The sequence below is a fragment of the Suillus clintonianus genome (assembly GCF_016758775.1).
Source record: "Suillus clintonianus strain FC179 chromosome Unknown DEU56scaffold_29, whole genome shotgun sequence".
In the NCBI taxonomy this organism is placed as follows: domain Eukaryota; kingdom Fungi; phylum Basidiomycota; class Agaricomycetes; order Boletales; family Suillaceae; genus Suillus; species Suillus clintonianus.
The window spans coordinates 16,900-36,939 of NW_024539253.1; the positions used below are offsets into that span (position 1 = coordinate 16,900).

General features: G+C 41.5%; 4 protein-coding genes across 4 annotated transcripts; 1 reads left to right on the plus strand and 3 right to left on the minus strand.

The window, feature by feature from the left end:
- Positions 1–11,163: 11,163 nt before the first annotated feature.
- DEU56DRAFT_911908 (uncharacterized protein) lies at positions 11,164–11,782 on the minus strand (the record flags this gene model as incomplete). The annotated part of the gene is made up of 2 exons (XM_041357337.1): positions 11,164–11,430; positions 11,483–11,782. 2 exons carry the CDS (start codon positions 11,780–11,782, stop codon positions 11,164–11,166), a joined length of 567 nt encoding a protein of 188 aa, XP_041209181.1.
- Positions 11,783–13,587: 1,805 nt separating this feature from the next.
- On the minus strand, positions 13,588–15,985 carry DEU56DRAFT_755425 (uncharacterized protein; the record flags this gene model as incomplete). Its single annotated transcript, XM_041349906.1, has 11 exons — positions 13,588–13,770; positions 13,837–13,861; positions 13,912–14,134; positions 14,193–14,461; positions 14,504–14,569; positions 14,619–14,750; positions 14,980–15,170; positions 15,251–15,283; positions 15,398–15,456; positions 15,513–15,682; positions 15,798–15,985. 11 exons carry the CDS (start codon positions 15,983–15,985, stop codon positions 13,588–13,590), a joined length of 1,539 nt encoding a protein of 512 aa, XP_041209182.1.
- Positions 15,986–16,164: 179 nt separating this feature from the next.
- Positions 16,165–17,039, plus strand: DEU56DRAFT_755426 (uncharacterized protein; the record flags this gene model as incomplete). The annotated part of the gene is made up of 4 exons (XM_041349907.1): positions 16,165–16,253; positions 16,370–16,470; positions 16,522–16,867; positions 16,916–17,039. The coding sequence occupies 4 exons, from the start codon at positions 16,165–16,167 to the stop codon at positions 17,037–17,039; spliced, it is 660 nt and encodes a 219-aa protein (XP_041209183.1).
- Positions 17,040–18,324: 1,285 nt separating this feature from the next.
- Positions 18,325–19,079, minus strand: DEU56DRAFT_755427 (uncharacterized protein; the record flags this gene model as incomplete). The annotated part of the gene is made up of 5 exons (XM_041349908.1): positions 18,325–18,332; positions 18,469–18,812; positions 18,855–18,866; positions 18,922–18,966; positions 19,021–19,079. The coding sequence occupies 5 exons, from the start codon at positions 19,077–19,079 to the stop codon at positions 18,325–18,327; spliced, it is 468 nt and encodes a 155-aa protein (XP_041209184.1).
- Between the last annotated feature and the right edge of the window lie 961 nt (positions 19,080–20,040).

Genomic DNA, 20,040 nt, shown 5'->3' on the forward strand with positions numbered 1-20,040 from the left:
TCCATGAATGAGAAGCTCAATGTCATCTTCGTTCACTCCACCACAGTCAAGAACCCACCCATGTGCTCCAGCACAAGTGCATCCTTTCCATTTCCTTGCATGCCTCCCAACTCAAATCTAGTCTATCTGCTACACATGATCTAAATAAAACTCATTTACTGTCCTATTTCTTCGAGTCATCTACTCTGACAGAGTCTGATGAGAAAGGCTCAAGAGCCGTTGAGATCAACTACGACATGACGATGATCAGCGATACTGACTGATCCAACTGAAGTGCCCACCAGCGGTACCATTCCTTATCACGGCCTTTCTCACGCAGATGGGAAAACCATGATTTCATTTGATGGACTAACTAAGTCTGAAGCCGAGGGATATCTACTAACTGAGCCATCTAAGTATAATGATTACCACTCTGTTTATATGCCTAACGTGGTTCATGCCATTGAATCTTACTGCTTCTGTCAAGACAAACTTATCGCAAATGACTGAAATGTACACCTCTTCCACGACAGTACTTATCCAGGACACCACATTATATCTGGGGGAGCCAAACTCCCCACCGTTGGCCCTCATTCAGGATGTATGTGGCAAGAACGTGTCCACAAACTCACTTACCACCATGCACCAGAACTATTAAGTGTGACAACTCCTTACATACTCAGGGGGGTCTCACCCATTCTACTTATGCTGGGCCCTACGACGACGTCAACCCATTCTTTTCAATAAGTGAGGCTAAATGTCTCAATTCATATGCAGCTATTGCCAAGGCCCATGGAGAACCAGAGCTGGCCTCGAAACTCCTTGACACCTTACTCATGCCATTCCCCGACGAAGACACCATCAGTGCACTTACCGAGTCATGTCTTCTTGATGTCAGGACTGTTCGTGACATTCTCCAATTCGCATTTGATTGAGACCTCATTCTCAGAATCGCATGCACTGGACTTGTCATTGTAGCTACTTCCCCCTTTCAGTTCGAGATGTTCAAAGGGTACGTTCTCTCAGATATTGATGAAGAGGAGGAGGAGCATCCAAAGCCAAAGAAGTTTTTTCTCTAGCATTCTAGAAGTGAACCTTTTCATTCTTATACCATTTTCATTACCCATTTCAAACTCTAGTGATTATCCAGCCTCATTTTTTGCCTTATCAATTTTTCTGGCCTCAAGCACATATCTTTTCCCATCGTGTTTATTTCCTTACTGACTCTTATTTGTTCACATCTAAACCACTTAACAACAAAAACATAGACCCTCGTTTCCATTGTTTTGAAGCTATGTATTTATATTGCCATCATTTTCTCATTGTCCCTTTTCATGCTCTGCCTCACAAGTTTGTCTTTGTTTGTTCTTATACAAAACCCACAATGCAGGCTTCTGTGTTCACTTTGTAAGCTACAAAGTATAAGTGAAAAAAGCCAAGAAGTGATAGCTTTAGATACAAGTTACTTGTTCCGTAATTTGATTCTTTTGCGGCCCGAAAACTCGTCTGAATTTTCTAAGTCCACTCAACACAAAAACCTTAGTCTGAGTGTCTCTGATGTTCCTGAGATAGTCTCAATATCGGATTGTCTAGTCTATCCCCAAGATATGTTGGAGGATGAGACCATTACAGAATGTTATAAGAAACTTAAGGATTCACAACATTCTTGTTATCAAGAAATTAACGAAGTCACAAAATCAGAAACCAAAGATGACTCAGACAGCGAGTCTGATCTTATCATCACAATACCTGAGGAAAACCCTGTGCTTACTATGTATAAAAGAGTTGACAAGAAAGTGAAGCCCATGTCTGGTACCTTTCCTCAGGAAGCTCGTGTGGATTGCCATTTTCTGCATGACCCTCTACAAAATTTAGTTTATTTGACTCTATATCCTCCCAATTTTGTTCCTAGTGACCACTTAACCCAAGAAAGACTACGAAGTCTAAAAATCAAATTTTTCAACATATTATGCTCCTAAACCAAGAAACATTAGCCTTTGAGGAAACCGACAGGCCAACTCTGAAGGAAATCATAAACCAATCTCATCTGCTTATCGCTCATGATGGTTCTGTGTACTTGAGAAAAATGTGAATGCCCCTACACAACTTCTTTAATTTAACCACTATGGTGCATCACAAATGCTCAACAAGTCTTTCTGAATCTGAAAACTCTCTTCAAGTGATTCAGAGAATTTACAACATTCTCCAAGTCTGACAATCAAGCACTCAAAAAAACACAGTTGATCAAGTAAATCTGTGCCAAAACAAAGGAAGTTATATTTTGTAATCCCCCAACTTTTACATTACTTCTAATGTTACAGAAAAGCAAAGATACCCAAGGACACTGAGGAGGATCTAAATAAGGAGTATTTCACTGCTGCATGTGCTATGATGTGCTGCTATAACTTTGAAGACAAGTCTGACAAGGTGACTCGCAAAAAGAGACTTGAGGGCCTGTAAGTTTGGTTTTTTTTAGGCCATATGTCACTGATTTATTGGTTTAGTTCAATTAATGTACATGTTTGGTGTAGACGAAACTATCAGTAACTCCTTCAGCTAGCCATTGGTTTGTGAGCACTTATCAATAACAAGAGCAAGTCAAAGCAACTTGCAAGAATCATACAAAAAGTGAGTTTACACTGCATATAACTGGCCAGATGAATCTAAGCCGAGTTATTAATTTGTGCGTTTAATCTGTATGAGATATAAGTGGCTTAGCTAGTGTTAGGGTTAGAAAAATATACCTTCAAGAGTTCTGGCCTCATGAGGGCACCCAAAGCAAAAATCAGACTATAATAAAATAAAGAATTAGTCCACTGACTGCTGCAGGTCATTGAGCCAACATAAAGACCTCTAGCCGCAGAAAAGCTCTCACCCACAGCAGTCAGAATAAAACAGTGAGTTTTTCCAGGGCACCTTACAAATAGTAGAACAGGTACACAATTCTTATTTTCCTAATTATAATACTGAGTTATTCTAGAAGGAAATTGTTCAAGAATGAAAGTGGGCTGAAAGATGGTGTTGAGGTATAGGATCACACTTCTACTAATAATTCTAGTGGGAGCTACTCTGTGTTAATAGATAGCTTGGCCAAGATGTGAGCATAGACATCTGCTTGTGCTAGTGTAGCTAAGGGTTTAGGTTAAAATCATGTTCATAATTCTCCAAGCTCTCCTACTCCTCGTACTGGTTTCCTTAGGATCATTCTCATTCTCCCTTCTCTGTCATTCTTGTTATCCTCATGCTTATTCTCCTGCACCTTATAGACATCCTCCTGAAGAGCATGGAATACTTCTTGTGAAAGCTCTCCTGCTTTTTGTGGATATTCTTGATTCCTATGTTCAGTAAGAGCTGCAGGACCATCAAGTCAGCTGATTGTATTCCAAACACAACAGTGTTAGATACCTGATATGTCTGTAAATTGTAGACTCTGATTCAATGGGGTGTTTGAGCATATGTTACTACTGCTTGTTAGGCGGTGGGTATTGGTAGCCCCCTTATTTGCCCCCTATGAAGTACTCCATTGATTTCAGAAATGAGCTTGTTCAGCTCATAAGTAACTCCATCTTCAACCTCTTTGGAATACTCTAGATTTATCTCCCAATGAGTCCAGGTGATGATGACAGAGTCTGTGTCTCATCTTTTGCCTGGCCCACCTTGTATTTTATGTCAATGGTGGCCACCAATTCTGGTATGCCCTTAGACAAGCATATGAATCTGCCAGTGTCTAAGAGCAATTTTTTTTACCTTTTCCCCATAATATGCTACCTCAAAGGCAATTATAGGAATTGCATTCAAAGTTGAAAAATATGAATGTTGCAGACAGAAATACATTAAAAAGACATTTACGACAATACAGCTGAAGTCCATCGGGGTATTTGAGATACTCATATGCATGTTCGAGAAATTGGTGGTCTGATGGTCATCATAACCATATCCTGAGCCCAGTGGCTGAGTGTCATGAACTTGAAGAAGAGAAGTACCACTTGAGGAATTGGAGGTAAATATGTTCAGGAGACCAACTATGGATTGACCAGAATGATATGCTTTTGTAAACCAGTAATAAACACATTGTACTCTGTTCCTACATATAAAGCTGATATTGTCTTCTCAGAGTAACAAGGCTAATTGTGGTTCAGTTACAAATGTCCTATAGAGTTACCTTTTGGCTAGCAGTTGTGTTTAGCTGATCTGGCTGATAGCACGAAATCTTATAATCATAATATGCTTCTCAGTTTTGTAGACACCCTCATCTATAATGTTAAACATATGAATCAGTCTGAGATCTAGCCAAAAGTGAGTTGACATCTCTTATGTGTGTCTCATCATAATATATGTATAGTAAGAAACCCGAGATAAATCTTAATGATAGTGTGGTTTACTTTATAATTTGCAATATCTAGCTTAACACAATTTTGATGAAGCTTCACAAATTCAGACGCTACAAGAATCCCACAATTAGTGTAAAATTGTCAACAAGCAAATACTATCAAAGACTTACTTGGGAAGCATCAGCAAGTCTCCTGACATTTTCCAGGGCAACTGATATGGTTGTAAAAGCAGCTGAGATACTGGTGAAAGCCTCATAAGCTAGCTCCTCATGAGTGTACACCTACTTCCTAACTTCCTCTTCCAATTCCATTTGCCTCTATCTCTCTAGCTGCAATTTATCTTTTACTTCCTCCAAAAGAGTTTTATTGGCAAGATATTCTTCTAGCTTGCCTAGAATGGCATGACTAGCTGGTGTGTAGATGGCTCTATTGTTTAAAAAGTTCTGAAATTTCTGTGGTGTCAATGACAGGTGTAGATTTATCATCTTCTAATGATAGTTCATGCTGAGTACTGAAAATTCATAAAAGTCAATAAATATATGTATTGTTTGAATGTCATCTTTAGCTTCCTTACTTGGCTAAATTTGTTTGTATGGTTCAACTGGAACTCCTTATTACTTCAATGACTTCTAGATTTATGAAATTTTATTTAAAATAACAATGTATAAGATAATTTTCAATCAAATTCACCTATCAGGCCTAACAATAAATATCTATAGCATCTATCTTCAAAACTCTAACCACTATTTAGAAATTACAATCTCAGTCTAAAAATCTCAAACATAATATTAAGAGCATCCACGACACAGCAGACTTACTGGATATTCAAACTATCTGTTACAGCTCTGCCTACTAAATGGATGAGAATAATGTTCTACTGGCTTTCTATTTATCATCTCAATTATGTAATAACAAAGTCATTACTAATGGTATAGTAGAAGATGATAATAATAACTCTAAATGTGAATTAAATGAAGGTGGACAAAAAATAAAATAAGGCAGATGAGAATAAATACTTGCTTTCATTTATGTATTTTGGCCTTTAACATACTAAAAATACTCAAGGTAATACAAATTCTATCATCATTTTATCAATTAATTTTCAACCACTATAACATAAACATATATTACTAACTTAAGGAGGAAGAGCTCACAGGCTTCAGATCCTATTCGATTATTCTTACAATATAGATTATTGATCTTCAGATACTTATTGAAATTATTGATGATTTCCTGGAGCGGTAGAATAATGTGCATGTTTTGAGATAGTGTACAGATAATTGATCACTACTAGGCCTACAAACCATAATTTTTCAAATATGTATCTACTTTGAATATTATATTTACTACTCTTATAAACAAGACTGCTGAAACCCTTAAATATGAATTTATTACTATTCAGATATATCTGAATGGTGAAATTATGTGTTCCAGTAGATTCTCTGTATTGAATTGTTCTTTCATTGTTAGTCTACAATAGGCACACACTACACACACATTATTATGATTGTGTAGAGTAGTGTAGGACTGAATTTAAATTTTGTTGTTCCCTACAAGTTCCCATCCGAAGTAGGATGAGCACAGCCACATAATCTTCATCTGCTTCCCTCACTCTTGACACTGAGCATGAGCATATACACAATATTACCTATGAAATACCAGCCTGTTTTGCATGATGATGACTGTAACTTATGGCAGAAGGAGCCAATTAAGCACAACTTCGATAGTCTTAAAGAGAGATGCAAGGAAGCAAGTCAAATCTATGCTTCAAGACACAATCAGTGCAATCAAAGAAGATCTGTCTTGGGTAAGTGCAACCCCTATTATGTATATATATATATTGACCGGCTACTGCTGTTAGTGTGCTCTGATTGAATCTAGGTGTCTTGTCACTATTGGTACAATCTCATCTTTAAATGATGCCTCTTCACTATTCGTTCAGGTCTTATATAAACATTACTGAGATAAGGAAAGGGGAGATCTGGCTGCAAAGAAGATATTATGAGAGGAGCTAGATAGGATCCTCAAAAAGGAGGTGAGTAGCTCATCAAATGATTAAATGTATGTTTTTACTAACATTTAATCATCTAGCTTCATCGTCAACCCAAGGCATCCTAGGTCTTGGTGGACACGGACTCTCTGACAGTGAGGATAATTCCTCTAAATGAGAAAATTTACCATCTGTTGATGAGAAGCAGCCTGAGCCACGTGATGTTGTCAAACCTCACAAATAAAAGCTTTGTAAGTTTTGGCTGTTTCCGATATTTAAATTAATCTTAATTGATTTAGGATTTACTGCCAATGATGCACCTATCAAGTGCAAAGAGTGGACAGAGGCTATTCAGTTGTATTTTTTCAAATGCCAGGATTTAACTATCAATTCTTTAATTCGATTTTAACCAAGTGACTAAAATATGCCAACAGCCAACTCAGCTTCAGCTTGCAGAGGCAAAGGCAGTCGACACTCTTGTTGAGGTCCATCTTGTAGGTGCATCCACATACTAATCTACATTTTGGCCAATTGAGGTCAATGTATGTGATTCACTGATTTTTATATCATCTATATAATTGATTGCCAATAGAAATCTTCCCTCTACCAGATGCTCTGCACAATCTGTGCACCAGACACTATGCTTGAGCTATCTACTAATCATCTTGCAGCAAGCTCATATAAGTATCAATGAGCAGCAAGTTTTGGTCTGATTTTGTACCAATGGACCAATTCAAGCACTTTTACAAACCCTCCACCAGAGGTATGAGGATATGTTTGTTAATGAAATTCATTCTACTCACTGCTATCAGTCCAAGTCTCTTAAAACCACTAGTGGGCAGTTTTTTGGTAAGCTGTTTATGCAATGGCTTGATGCTATCAACCAGCAGGGTAGAGCCATTCCTGCTGCCAGTCAGCCTTCATGTGTTGGTTTTCTTCTTGATGAGGCTGCATTTGTTGCTGCATGCAACACCTGGCTGTATGCTAGTCTTGTGAAGCAAGGGCCCATCAGGAAAGTCTATCATTGTATTTTTGATGATTTTTAGTCTAATGTGTCACCAGGTGGACTTTGACCCTGCCAAGCTGTATCATGGGTGGTCTCTAAAACCAAATTCGACCTTACTTGATTTCAGTCTACTCAGTTGCGCTGCATCACTGAAGAACCATCATATCCAAAGCATTTTTCAAATATATACAGAATGAGGCATTTGAAAAAGGTATTAAAGTTTCAGAGCAGCCTTAGAAGAATATTTCTTCTGAACCTTAGAGAAGTAACCTGCACTGCTCTGCTCAAGACTTTGTCCCTCCACAGTCTGAATATCCTCTCCCTCCTCCTTCTTTCATCTCAAACCCTTCTGACTTCATGTCCAATACTCACTCATCTTGTAATAAATGCTCAGCTCTACCTACTTCTGAGCACTATGCATTGCTTCTTGATGTTTGAAGACACACTGATGTCCAGGACTTGTTTGGATCATGGTTATCTGTGCCCCTTGGTCAGCTTATACACTACAGAGGCTACATTGACTCACAGTCCTCGTTGGTAAAGATCATCCGAGAATTTATTGATATTATTGGGGTGCATTCTCCTGGCATCCAAGAGTGCATCATAGATGCCTTGCTCTATGTGTGAGGACATGTCACCTCCAAATTTCAAGACATTGCCTGCATTGCCTGATCGCTACAGGCGGCCTTCGACACAATGATCTATTGCGCAGCATGTCTAATAGGTCATCAGTGAATGTTCACGATATTGTATTATACTTACCAATGTTGCTGACATTGTGAGCATGTGGTCAGGTATTGTGGTAATCTTCCGACTGAAAGAATCATTGTAGATCAGTGACAGTGGGTTGTCATATCATCCATCAAGGTGCATTCCAATTAATCCTGGGTGTCCAAAAAGGACAATGTCCCCAGTTGTGGGGTCGCGACAGTTAAGAAAGTAGTTAGTGAAGTTGGTTCAGCTCGTGTTGTAAAGCACAACCCGCCAATCCATCATGAATTTTTGACGGTCCTCATCCGACAGGGAAGCATCTGGAGGGTCCAGCCCATAACAGTGCACGTGACCCTCGGAGATTGGGGTGAGTTGCCCATGCACAGTGGGGAGCTCCTGGCTTACCAACAATATGGTGTCATCTGTTACTTCTTGTTATGACTTGGATAGTTCTTGTGTAACTGATCCAATAAAGGAGTTCAAATGTTATGACTTTTGGTTCAGACATCTGAAGGTCTTTCCTTCTAGCTGAAGTTTGAGTATAGACTAGTTTCTTCCTTAGAAGATGATCAAGTATCAGAGAGAACTAAGTAGATTCAAGTTAAGGAAATAATACTTGTTAACATTTTTACAGGCGATCAACAATGTCAATGATCTTGAAGTGAACCTCGTTACCTTGCAAGGGCCAGACGGGATGTATTCAATGCAGAGAAGGTGCTTGCTGACTGCGTGGTCCGTGAACACAAAGTCATAGCAAATCTCTCGAAGCACAAATCCGACATTTCAAAGCAAAAACTCACCAAGGCAGACGTAGGTAAAAAAACATGGGTTTTCTCATCACAGACCCACACCGAGTTTGCAAGGTAAGTTCTTTCAATTACATACTATACCTCACAGTGCCACTAATATTACACTTTTAGAATCATTGGGATGCCATCACATCATGGTCCAGGCTGCAGCTAGATTGACATTGAGATACCTCAAATCACATCTATTTACTACTGTTATACCACCTATATGTACATAGATACAACTTCGAATGTAATGTGGGATAGCTGTTGTTTTATTGTAATGATTATCTTGCATGCACGCTTGGTGCGCATTTGAATTTGCTCCGACTCCAGTCGTTTGGACTTAGCGAAAATTTTGAGCATTGAAATTGAATCATATTGAAGTACTACTACTATTGGGATATACACTATATAATTTGAATTGTGCTGCAAAGTGCTGTGGGCCATATAGAACTGTATGACTGGATACCTTGTGGTACGAGTGAGCTGGGACATTGGGAGAACTGTGGAGTCTGTGGCTGGCTGCACAAGAGCCCAGATTTTGTGCTCGCTGTGGGAAAAGTTGTAGTTTACTGATGAAATCATCTACCCGCCAGTAAGTTCACAATCAGTTTAAGATGATGTGTTGTCCTGATGAGGTGCAGAAAATTCATCATCTGCTACTAGTACTACAGTCGAAGCCACTGGGGGCCACCTCCTCACGGTCCAGCTTGATTGACCAACTGAATTATCTCTAAGTCGCTTCACGTTTTCCATACTACCCATGTTATTATGATGTGTCTTGTGCCTGGCAGTACTACTATGCTTACATGAATTCTCTGGTACATACTAGTATACTACATGTAGACGCTCATATGTTCGAATACTTATTATGTTTGATGTTATCTGTATCACAAACTTCTGAATGTCTGAGCCGAAGTGCATTCAATTAACACTAGTACTACTACTTTACTGCAACTTTCAAATGCAACTTTGAGGCCTGTGAACCATGGAGAACTGTGGGTGATTGTAGTGAATGTATACCTTGCAACCGCTGTTTGCTGTGATCCTGGCGGAACTGTGAGTGAATGTAGTGAATGTATATCTTGCAGCCACTGTTTGCTGTGATCCTGGCGGAACTGTGAGGTCTGCGGCTGGCTGTCGTGAGAACATAAATTTCACACTTTCTGTGGAGAAAGTTGTGGTTTGCTGATGTGGCAATTTTCTTGGATGCTGCTTCCAATACTTCATACCTGATTTCCATTCCTCCGAGGACTTTGGTTTGCTTGTCAACCAAGCAAGAAGAGGCAATGATGGTGTGGACAATGTTGAGGTTGATGCATTCACCAATTTCCGTCCAAACACTTTTATGGAACTCAGGTCCAAACTTGTGATACATGAGGTATCGCTGAACCTCCTTCAGGTCTCGCAACCAATTTTTGAGAATCTCATTGGTTCGTTCAAGACTAGGTGAGAGTGGTTGGAACTTCCTGCATTTAACTGCAGCGTTGATAGATGAATAGTCGAGCTTGGATCGCTTGCGAGAAGGTTCTCCTGGCTTGTCAGATCCTGCTCTACTCCTATCCTCTGGTAAAGGCTTCTTCGTCAACATATGCTGGTTCATTCGAGTGTGTTGTTTGTCCCCTTGTTGAGCTATCAGTGGCTCATGCAAGTTCTGATTCAACTTCATCAAGCATGGCAAGGTAGGGTCCAGTGACAGGGGTAGCGAATAAATGTCCTGATGAACATGATGATTACCTCAAGCTTGGTAACATGTGAGCATCTGTAGTCATTGACGATGGCAATATAAGCCGTTGCCAAGATTTGTTGGGATGAATCTGGTCCATTAGAGTCGGTCTAGGGTGTATTCCCCGCCATTCCTAGTCCTCTAAGTGGTCCTAAAGACTGCATTTGGGACGATGAGGTGGCATTGTTTGCTTCTGCGGACATGTGTAGTATGAAGAATGATCAATGGAAGATTCAATTGAGTAGCTTAAAATTGCAGTCGTGCGCGAGCAGCACCTGTGACTCCCACGTGAGGACTCTAGTTAGATGTGCTAATAGATAGTGTTATCGCCTCTAAGGCGACACAAATATGTCAGCTGCAAGCCTCCTTCAATATCTCCTCGATAAATAAGGACGTACAACAAGAAAGAGTAGCTATAGTCTATAGATAGAGTATTGAGCATGGGATGTCGTTGTTACTGTTACTGAAGTGTGGCTAAGCCTGCCCGCTACCCGAAGCTTTGTGCTCACCGTCTCGCACAATGAGCTTGTATATCTCGTGTCAAACTGCATGGATTGAGGGCGCATTTTGATAGCAAGTATAATGGTAAGTGACATGGTTCATCAGGACACTATGACTGATCTATACTACTACTCCAAGTCAGCATGGTCAGAAAGTTCAAGCCGTGAAAGGTCTTGAGTAATGAACAGGACATCCTGCAGCCTTCTCGAGGCCTCCTCTGCTATCTCATCCTCCACCTCCTCCTCCTCCTCCTCCTCCTCCTCAAGGTCCTCTAATGTATCTACAGGATATGGAGGGTTACATGCAGAGATGTAGTTAGCATGCTTGTTGGCAGGGACTCGTGCGGCTGGTACACTGGCACTCGGTTCTGCTGAAGCCGGAGAGCTGAGATATATCTTGAAGCCACTTCAAGTGGTGTGAGTTAAACCGGCCTCAAATGTTGCGCACAATGGAAATTTGATGGGCGAGACCTGGGTTAGTATTCTTCAGCTGCTCCTCAGACATCCGTAGATAATTATCTTCATCGTGAATATATGTCACAAGGCGACAGACCTCAATATTCAACCGAAAAATTTCCTCTTGTGCGTGACAGATCTTGAAGTGAAGGTCCATCGCACTGCGAGCTGCAGGTGAAGACCAAAGGGATTGAGAAATGTCTGCACGTGCATCACGCAGCAGATCAAAGTCTGCCAGGAATGCGTAATCAACGACCTCCTCCCACTTGAGCATTTTACGAGGAGGCGACATCACGCTGGCAACAGCATTATACAGTGGCTCAAAAAAGTGTCCGGATGTTTGTGTGATTTTGAGTAATTGTATCATAGCAAGCCAGCACCTAAATATAACATATTGGTATAGGGACATGTCTGAAAGCCCTACATCATGGCTCGAATCTGAGCTATGTAGCGTGGGAACAAACCCTTATATGGGCGAGATATGGTAATTCTATTCTTATGATTCATTCGGACACTTTTTTGACTTTATATTAAAATCACAAAATGAGACCATTCATACATAATAATCTTAATAAAAGTGGTACCATAATAATAATATGGTCTGATTTTAATATTATTTAAATATATAAACCCACTTAAAATCATAAAATTTAACATACTCATCATAAAGCCCATCTCCTCCGCTCAAAAGGATAATATCCTTGTTCTCTCTACCTCTGGTTTATCTATCAGGAATATTGCTTCCAAAACTGGTCTTGGCAAGTCTACTATTGCTACAGTTATAAAGAAGAACATACCAGATAAGGAAAATGTCAGAATGGGATGTCCTCCTAAGCTTACCCCACTAAACAACAGAGCTGTTGTTCATCAAATTCTGTCTGGCAAGGCTTCAAATGCTGTGTAAGCCACCAAGTTCATCAATTCCATTATCTCTACTCCTGTCTCCATCCAAACAATCAGAAACACCCTCAAGGCAGCCAACCTTAAGGCTGTAACCAAGAAGAAAAAACCTCTTCTCTCAGCAGCTCATAGGAAGAGAAGACTGGCCTTTGCTTTAAAGCACCAACATTGAACTGTAGAAGACTAAAAGAAGGTTATTTGGTCAGATGAAACAAAAATCAATAGAATGGGGTCAGATGATCAGGAATATGTGTGGAAAAGCAGGAGAACCCCTAGGAGAAAGAGAAGTTAGGGGTACACTGAAGTTTGGAGGAGGAAGTATGATGGTATGGGGCTGCATGGGGTGGAATGGTGTTGGGATTCTCTGTGAGGTGGAGGGAAGGATGAATGCAGAGCAGTATATCTCCATCCTAGAGGAGTGTCTACTCAAAAGCATGCAGGAGTCAGAAATTGATGAAGAAGACATTATCTTTCAACAAGATAATGACCCCAAGCATACCTCCAAGCTGGCCACAAAATGGTTTGAAGACCATGACATCAATGTTTTATTATGGCCAGCACAGTCTCCAGACCTTAATCCCATTGAACATCTCTGGGAATTACTCAAGAGACTACTTGCTGCCTATCAAGATCCTCCAAAAGGGCAATTTGAACTATGGGAGAGAGTTGCAGTAGAATGGGCAAAAATTGCCAAAGAGGAGTGTCAGAAATTGATAGAAAGTATGCCTAGAAGGGTTGCAGCAGTTATTAAAGCCAAGGGGGGCAACACAAAGTACTAGAATCATACAATAAAATTGATTTAACACAAAGTCAAAAAAGTGTCCGAATGAATCATAAGAATAGAATTACCATATCTCGCCCATATAAGGGTTTGTTCCCACGCTACATAGCTCAGATTCGAGCCATGATGTAGGGCTTTCAGACATGTCCCTATACCAATATGTTATATTTAGGTGCTGGCTTGCTATGATCCAATTACTCAAAATCACACAAACATCCGGACACTTTTTTGAGCCACTGTATGTGCTGAGAGTGGATCTGATGGCGACCAAATGTGTCTGCAATGCCTTCGCAATATGCTTGTGTAGTTTGTAACATTAAGAAATATTGTAATTGGCCGCATGGAGAGACGAAATCATCAAAACTCACCTGTCCCTGCCCTGTTCATCTTTGTAAGCTCAAAGATATGTGCAACTATCAACCCTTCCAAACAGTCCAGAGCACACTGATACTTTCGGTTAACCACGAGCCTCCTGCCCTCTGCCACTCTGTATCCTCCGGAACCCAGTGTGTGACGATCTTGAGTTTGCACTCTAGTGCTTGCACCAATCTCATATTCTTGTTGTAGTCCTCAAGTGCGTGATGTTGTGCACTCTCGGCCTTCCACGTATTTCAAGTCTGTGAGTCATATGACACGGTATCATGGTGAGAAGGTGTTTGGCACACGGCTGTTGCTGCCCGAAGAGCAAGACTATGGGGGCGTCAGTAACCAAATATACATTACATACATCAAAGACTCACGTGTTTGCATTGAGGTTAACCAATCTCTGCCAGTACTCCATTTGGAGTGTTTCTTCGCCAGGCTCTTGTGTGAGACCTTTAAGATAGGCTTTCTCTTCTTCTAGCCACAGTTCAAAAATGCTCGTGTCCACGACTCCGATATCCTGCATGAGTTTGGGTAGTACAGCATTACCATCTGCCAAGATGTCGATAGCCTGTCTGTAGTTACTGTACAAAAAGTTCGCTAGCCACGTAATTGTGATGTCATTCATTGTTCGCACAATAAAATTAAATAAACTTACAAAGATTTGTGTAAACCCCGAAGTTGTCATTGTGTTCAAAATATGAATCAATGGATTGTTGGCGATAAAAGACACTGGCGTAACGGAGAGACGACGCGAGAGAATTTGACTTTGAGAATGTCCGCTCACATGTCTCTAAATCCTCAATTCCAAGACCCTTAATATATGTTGTCAGCGAAACAAGCTGACACAGGCGTCTGTGGGCATATCCGTGGAATGCACCGACAAGACAAGTATGGTTTAGTGAGCGCGCAAGAGGTCCGAGGGTCCTGTTATTGAGTGTCGTCTTGAACTGACAGCCGATATCATACCTGCCCCCCAAATTGCCACCAAACACATCCAGTAACTTAGCAACAACAGCTAAAGGGTATTTTGCGCTGTAAGGACATCAGTCAGGAACACAAAAAGTAGATAACATACACTCACAGTTCCCCGCTCTGCACCATGTCTGCAATAAGCAGACAAAAGCTGTGGCGGCAGACAGCCACAAAGATACCGGTTTCATCGTCGATCCCCCAAGCTTTATTTGTCCTTGCAGTATCCATGTTTCCCAATGGCCTTCACACAAGTCATCTACAGGTGCATCCTGACAGACATTCAGTTATCGCTACCTAAGTTTTGTTGAGTATTTGCCTTGTCACTTGAAGTACACACTAAGTCGCAAGTGAAGTTGTCCACAAAGTTGAGAGACAAGTAACAATCACTTTTGAGTGATTGGCCAGTAGGAACTTCCGAAGACGCACCAAGAGTATCGTCTTTGTTGGCCAGAGATCGTCGGAGAACTCACTTTAGGGAGTCGTTGCCATCCATGGCATAGAGCATCGTGAAGGTTAAGTCCTCTGTGTTCGTCAGCACGTAGGTACAAGCGGGACAGGCATGTCGAAGGCACCAGTGGGGTGAGTCACGGCCAAGTGATTCCATTACCATTGTGTCTGTGTTCCGTCTAATTTCGAGGTACAGGTCGAACAAGATTGAAAACTGGCGTGATAAGTGTCTGTGAAAGTCAACCTGCATGTATTTAGCACTGAATAGAAAGAATGAACAAGTGATGTACATACCCCGTGTAGATCACAAATGGTTTTTAAAAATGCCTGAATGGATAGGTGAGGACATCTTAGGTGTGCCATGTGATAGATTTCGAGAGCCTCAGTGGTTATGCCCACCATGGGCGATATCGGAGAACAGGGTAAAATGCCTTGACGTACGAGTGCAGATGCAACAGTGCTGTCTGTTGATGATATTTTAAGCATGACTTTCTCAGCAACTAAATAATGAGTAAGCAAACATCAAAGTCACAACTTGAAATCAATCATTCCTTACAAAACACATATACAATAGTCATTGACCACTTATCAACTGCTTCGTTAGTACCACTCTCTTCACTGCACAATTGATCGAAGAAACTCCTGAAACCCATCTGTGATTTTTCTAGGCACCACTCAAGGTAAGCTTCGGTCATAGCTGGAATCTGCTCACTGAACGCAATATTCCTGCATAGAACACGATCCCGACGTGTGCGATTATCGACTCATCGGACACTTCGAAAACTATCCTGCCTGTACTATATGCATCAGTGAGTGATTGTCTGTAAGTATCAATACTCACACTTTCCAGACATCTCCCAGAACTCCTCTTGCTAGGTCATCAAACTCCCCACCAGCATGACTGATGGGGAGCATATCAGTGCCATTCAAGATCTCACCAAAACCGAAGTCGTCCAAATTTTCGGTCCCAGGGAGGAAGGCGGGGCTGAGCCTTATGTTTTTGAGAGCTCGTCGCTCATCAGCAGTCATTGCTATACATAATGTTAGTATTCCTGTTTCACACTATTTTTATAATACTAAGACTCACCTTGTAAACGAACCTCCCATCGCTCTTTGCAAGTAGCCACCTGTTGGACCAATGCCCTGTGCTTCAGCACCTTCGAGGCGTGGACAACAGGCAAGCCACTCTTATCTCACAAAGACCCAACATGCTGAATCGAACACAAGGACAACTTGGTGTGAACTCGCACAGTTTGAGGTTTTCGCATCTATGGTTTGCAAGTATTCAGATACAAAGGTATGTATCTCCACGTGACATGGGCTAGAAATGTGGTATGTGGTTCCAAAGGACGAGGAACACATGACTAATCAATGCTACAGTCTTTCCCGCCTTCTACTACTTATCACTATCAGGTTTTGCAAGATGTCATCACGCAGTTCATTGCCGTCTGCCATCTCCCATGATCACCATATCCAAGACTTGCGTGGTTTACTTGAAGGAATGACGCTATCCGGTATGTAAATATCTCGTGCAATGTTAGCCATCTGCTGATGTTCAAATATAGATTCATCGCCAGATACCATTACTTGGAGCTGGAAGACTGTCACCGAGTCTATCACACTGTCCAGATCACACTCACACTCGCACTCGCACTCACACTTGCACTTGCACACCTCACACCTCACTGATGGTTCTCCCCTCAGAAAAACAACTTCAGTACACTCTTTGTCACCCGAAAGCCCTCCACCATCGCAAACACAATCTTCCATAGTCACACTTCCTTCTGTGCCGGATACACAGTTCCCCTTCTATGGTGTTGTCATTGAGATCCAAGCGCCGCATGCAGGAATTGACCCGGAAGGTTTCTGTGTCGTCACTGTGGGACAAGAAGTAGGAATCTTCTACATCTGGTAAGTATTCTTGACCTTCACTTTCAATATCATTAACAGTTGTTAAAGGGCCGATGTCGCTGTACGAACCAATTCCCTGGTGGACCTTTCTGGCTGTCTCCGCCTTCGCCCACCTCGTCCTCCACATCAGATGACCTGTGGTCACAGGTGGAGGACTTGTTGGGTACCATGAGTAACTGCAAGCTATAAATACCTTCGTAGTTTGATCTGTTCTTAGTGCTTGGAGCTTGTAGATATGATTATCAGGTAACAGAATGTGGATGTTGAGCTCTATGTAGTTATGTATGCTTGTAATACAAATGTTGTTGTGGTGCAACTGCATCTTATCAGCTGTTTAACGAATTGTATCAGAGGTGCATTGTTGTAAGCCTTAGTATGTATCCCTAAGTACTATTACAGAACTGTTAGTGTTAGTCACATGTTTCTTTGTATGATACAATCATTGTTAAAAGTATATCCTTGATGGCGCTCACAGCATATTGTGACTACTTCAATATAAGAAACATAAACTTTGGAAACAGATGGCTGGTGAGGAAGTTTGCAATTCTATAGATACCAACATGTTCATCAGAAGTCCCACTCAAGTTCACTATTGATTCGCCATCATTCGCCATTGATTCGCTATCATTCGCTATTGATCCGCTAAAATTTGCTATACATTTGCCATCGTTCGCTATACATTCGCTACTATTTGCAACAGGTTCGCTATCTGTGTTCGCTACTGTGCACCATTCCCGACACCCACGAAGTCTGTCAGCAGGAAATGGTCTTGTTTCCTACAACATTGGCTGTGGGACAGCTTATATTAGTGTCGGACTTGTGTAATCTGAAACAATCCATCATGTCCATGCCTTACATAGAATAGATTGTTGTGTCCTATACGTCCTCGACATCACCTTGTTCTTTGGACTTTGTTAGAGATGGATGATTTGCTTCGTTGCATGTGCTGTGTTACTCTCCATACTTTATCTGACGCAATTCACAGTTCGCCTCTGTGGGACTGGGCCACTATTCATGCACGTTCACACTCCTGGACATTGAACAGTGTGATCTCTCATGTCCGTGCTCGAGTGTCATATTTCCAAGTGGTGGGACCTACAGTGTTGAGTGATATCTGTTTCATGCATGCACCTTACTCTAATTTGTACTCAGTATATGTGTCCAATAAGATTGCACACATTTTGCAGATTGAATATGGTTATGCGGTGGTTAACACTTGGTAGTGTCGTGATCCGGACCCGCAGTCAGTTCAATGCAAGTGTTCTCAACGTGAACATAAACAGGTGGAAGTGGCTGTGGGTGTTGCTCAGACTATTGAATGAGAGAGCCAATGGCCTATACAGGTACCCACATGTACTGTCATTGAGTGCGGTGTCAGGAACTGGCGCGTATGCGGCGCTACGATCCTGTTTAATTGTGTTTGAAGCTCTTGATGCTAAGTAAGTCTCAGTATTGATTCAATATACTATACAGTCACAGGATTCATTGTATACTACTGGTATATACACTAACTTCGAGGAATTTGACTTCAGCGGTGACATGAACGAGAAGATCATGCAATATAATGATATCATACTTAAGACACTCCCCGCAACACGCACAATTCATGTGCACAACTTCTCTGATGCTGTCTAGTATTGCCCTCCCCTCCCTAACATGAGCATCACAGTCATCAAGGAAAGCGGTTGTCACTCGCTCCCCCCTTTTCTGCGCAAATGTGAATGCTTCTCCGTACACCTTGTTCCAAGTGGCTTCCGAGTCGAATTTCCACTCCTTTTGCCAACCATTGACTATCATGGCAATAGTTTGCAGGGTTTGAACATCGCATGAGCAAGGAATGTTGTTCTCCATTGTTAGTACAGAGTCATTGAGTTCAGGAGTGACACAACGAAAGCTGAGTGTGGGCGGTGTCTCGGCTTGATTTTTTTTCTTCTGTTGAAATGGTCTGTGAGAAATATGATATGAAAGTATGCACAAAGAATCTCACCCTTCCCATTTGCTGAAAATTATTTTGAATGCTAGCACTAGTAGAGCGAGAGATTAAGTGTACTGACTGTGCCATTCGTACATGCACTTTTGCGTTTTGTGCATCTCGAACTCTGCAATGACAGGTAAGCAGGAGCCTCAATGGACTGACTTCAACTTCAACTCACCCTGGCTTTGCAAACCAGCGCTCTGTGGCAACGCACTGCTTGGAGGTCTGAGGCTTCATTTTTTACTACTTGTAATGTCTTTCCAACTTGATATGACGGTATGTAGCATTGATGCCGATGATTTTTAAAGAAGGTTCCATTGGCATCACAAAACAATGTGTTTGTTCAAAACCATTTTTAATTTGTAGGTTCCTTGACACCATTTTTTCTCTGGACCATTTTTCAAGTTGTGTCAACTCCTTCCTGCGCTGACAAGTATGAGCTACAGTCACTTGGAATGTGACTTCAATATCAATGGAAACCTCATTGGCAGCGGAGGTCCTCAACTTCATATGGGACCATTCAACACAAATGAAGGTACGTGATTGATTCCTGGTCTTCTCCGCATCTAACGACTCTACAAAATAGCATCAAGCTCCAATGTTACGACGACCATGTCTCAACGGCCAGCAATGGCAACGCTGTTGTTGAATATTCAGCCACCCTTCACAACATCGACTGGGGGAACCCTTCATTATTTATGATGCCACTGACAAGTGATAAACTAGGAGCCATCAACGACACAGTCTCACCACAAACTCACAATCGTGTTGCTACTCTGTCACCTGCTGCAAGTCAATTTATGCTTCCCTCTCGCACACCATCGCCTATTGCCAGAAACTCAATGTCAGTGCTTCGAGATGTGAACACATCCACATGGGCAGCGCGTAATCCAACACATTCAACAATTCGCTGCAGGACTCCGCCACCTAAAATATCTGAAGCTCGGAAAGTTTCTTGCAAATCAAGAGGGACCAGAAGATCGAGTTGACGAAGCTCATACATAATGCAGTCACTGTGCACCTGGATGAAGAGAAGACAAGAATTCAGTCACTCGCACATTGTCATATTCCGTACCTGAAGCTTCTCGTCTGGTCCGGTCCGTCCGTTCTCTCGGTTCCGTTCTAGAATTCATTTCCCCGTGTCCCCATTTGTATATGCTTCTTGATGCCCCTATACGCCTGGATCCTTCTGACAGTT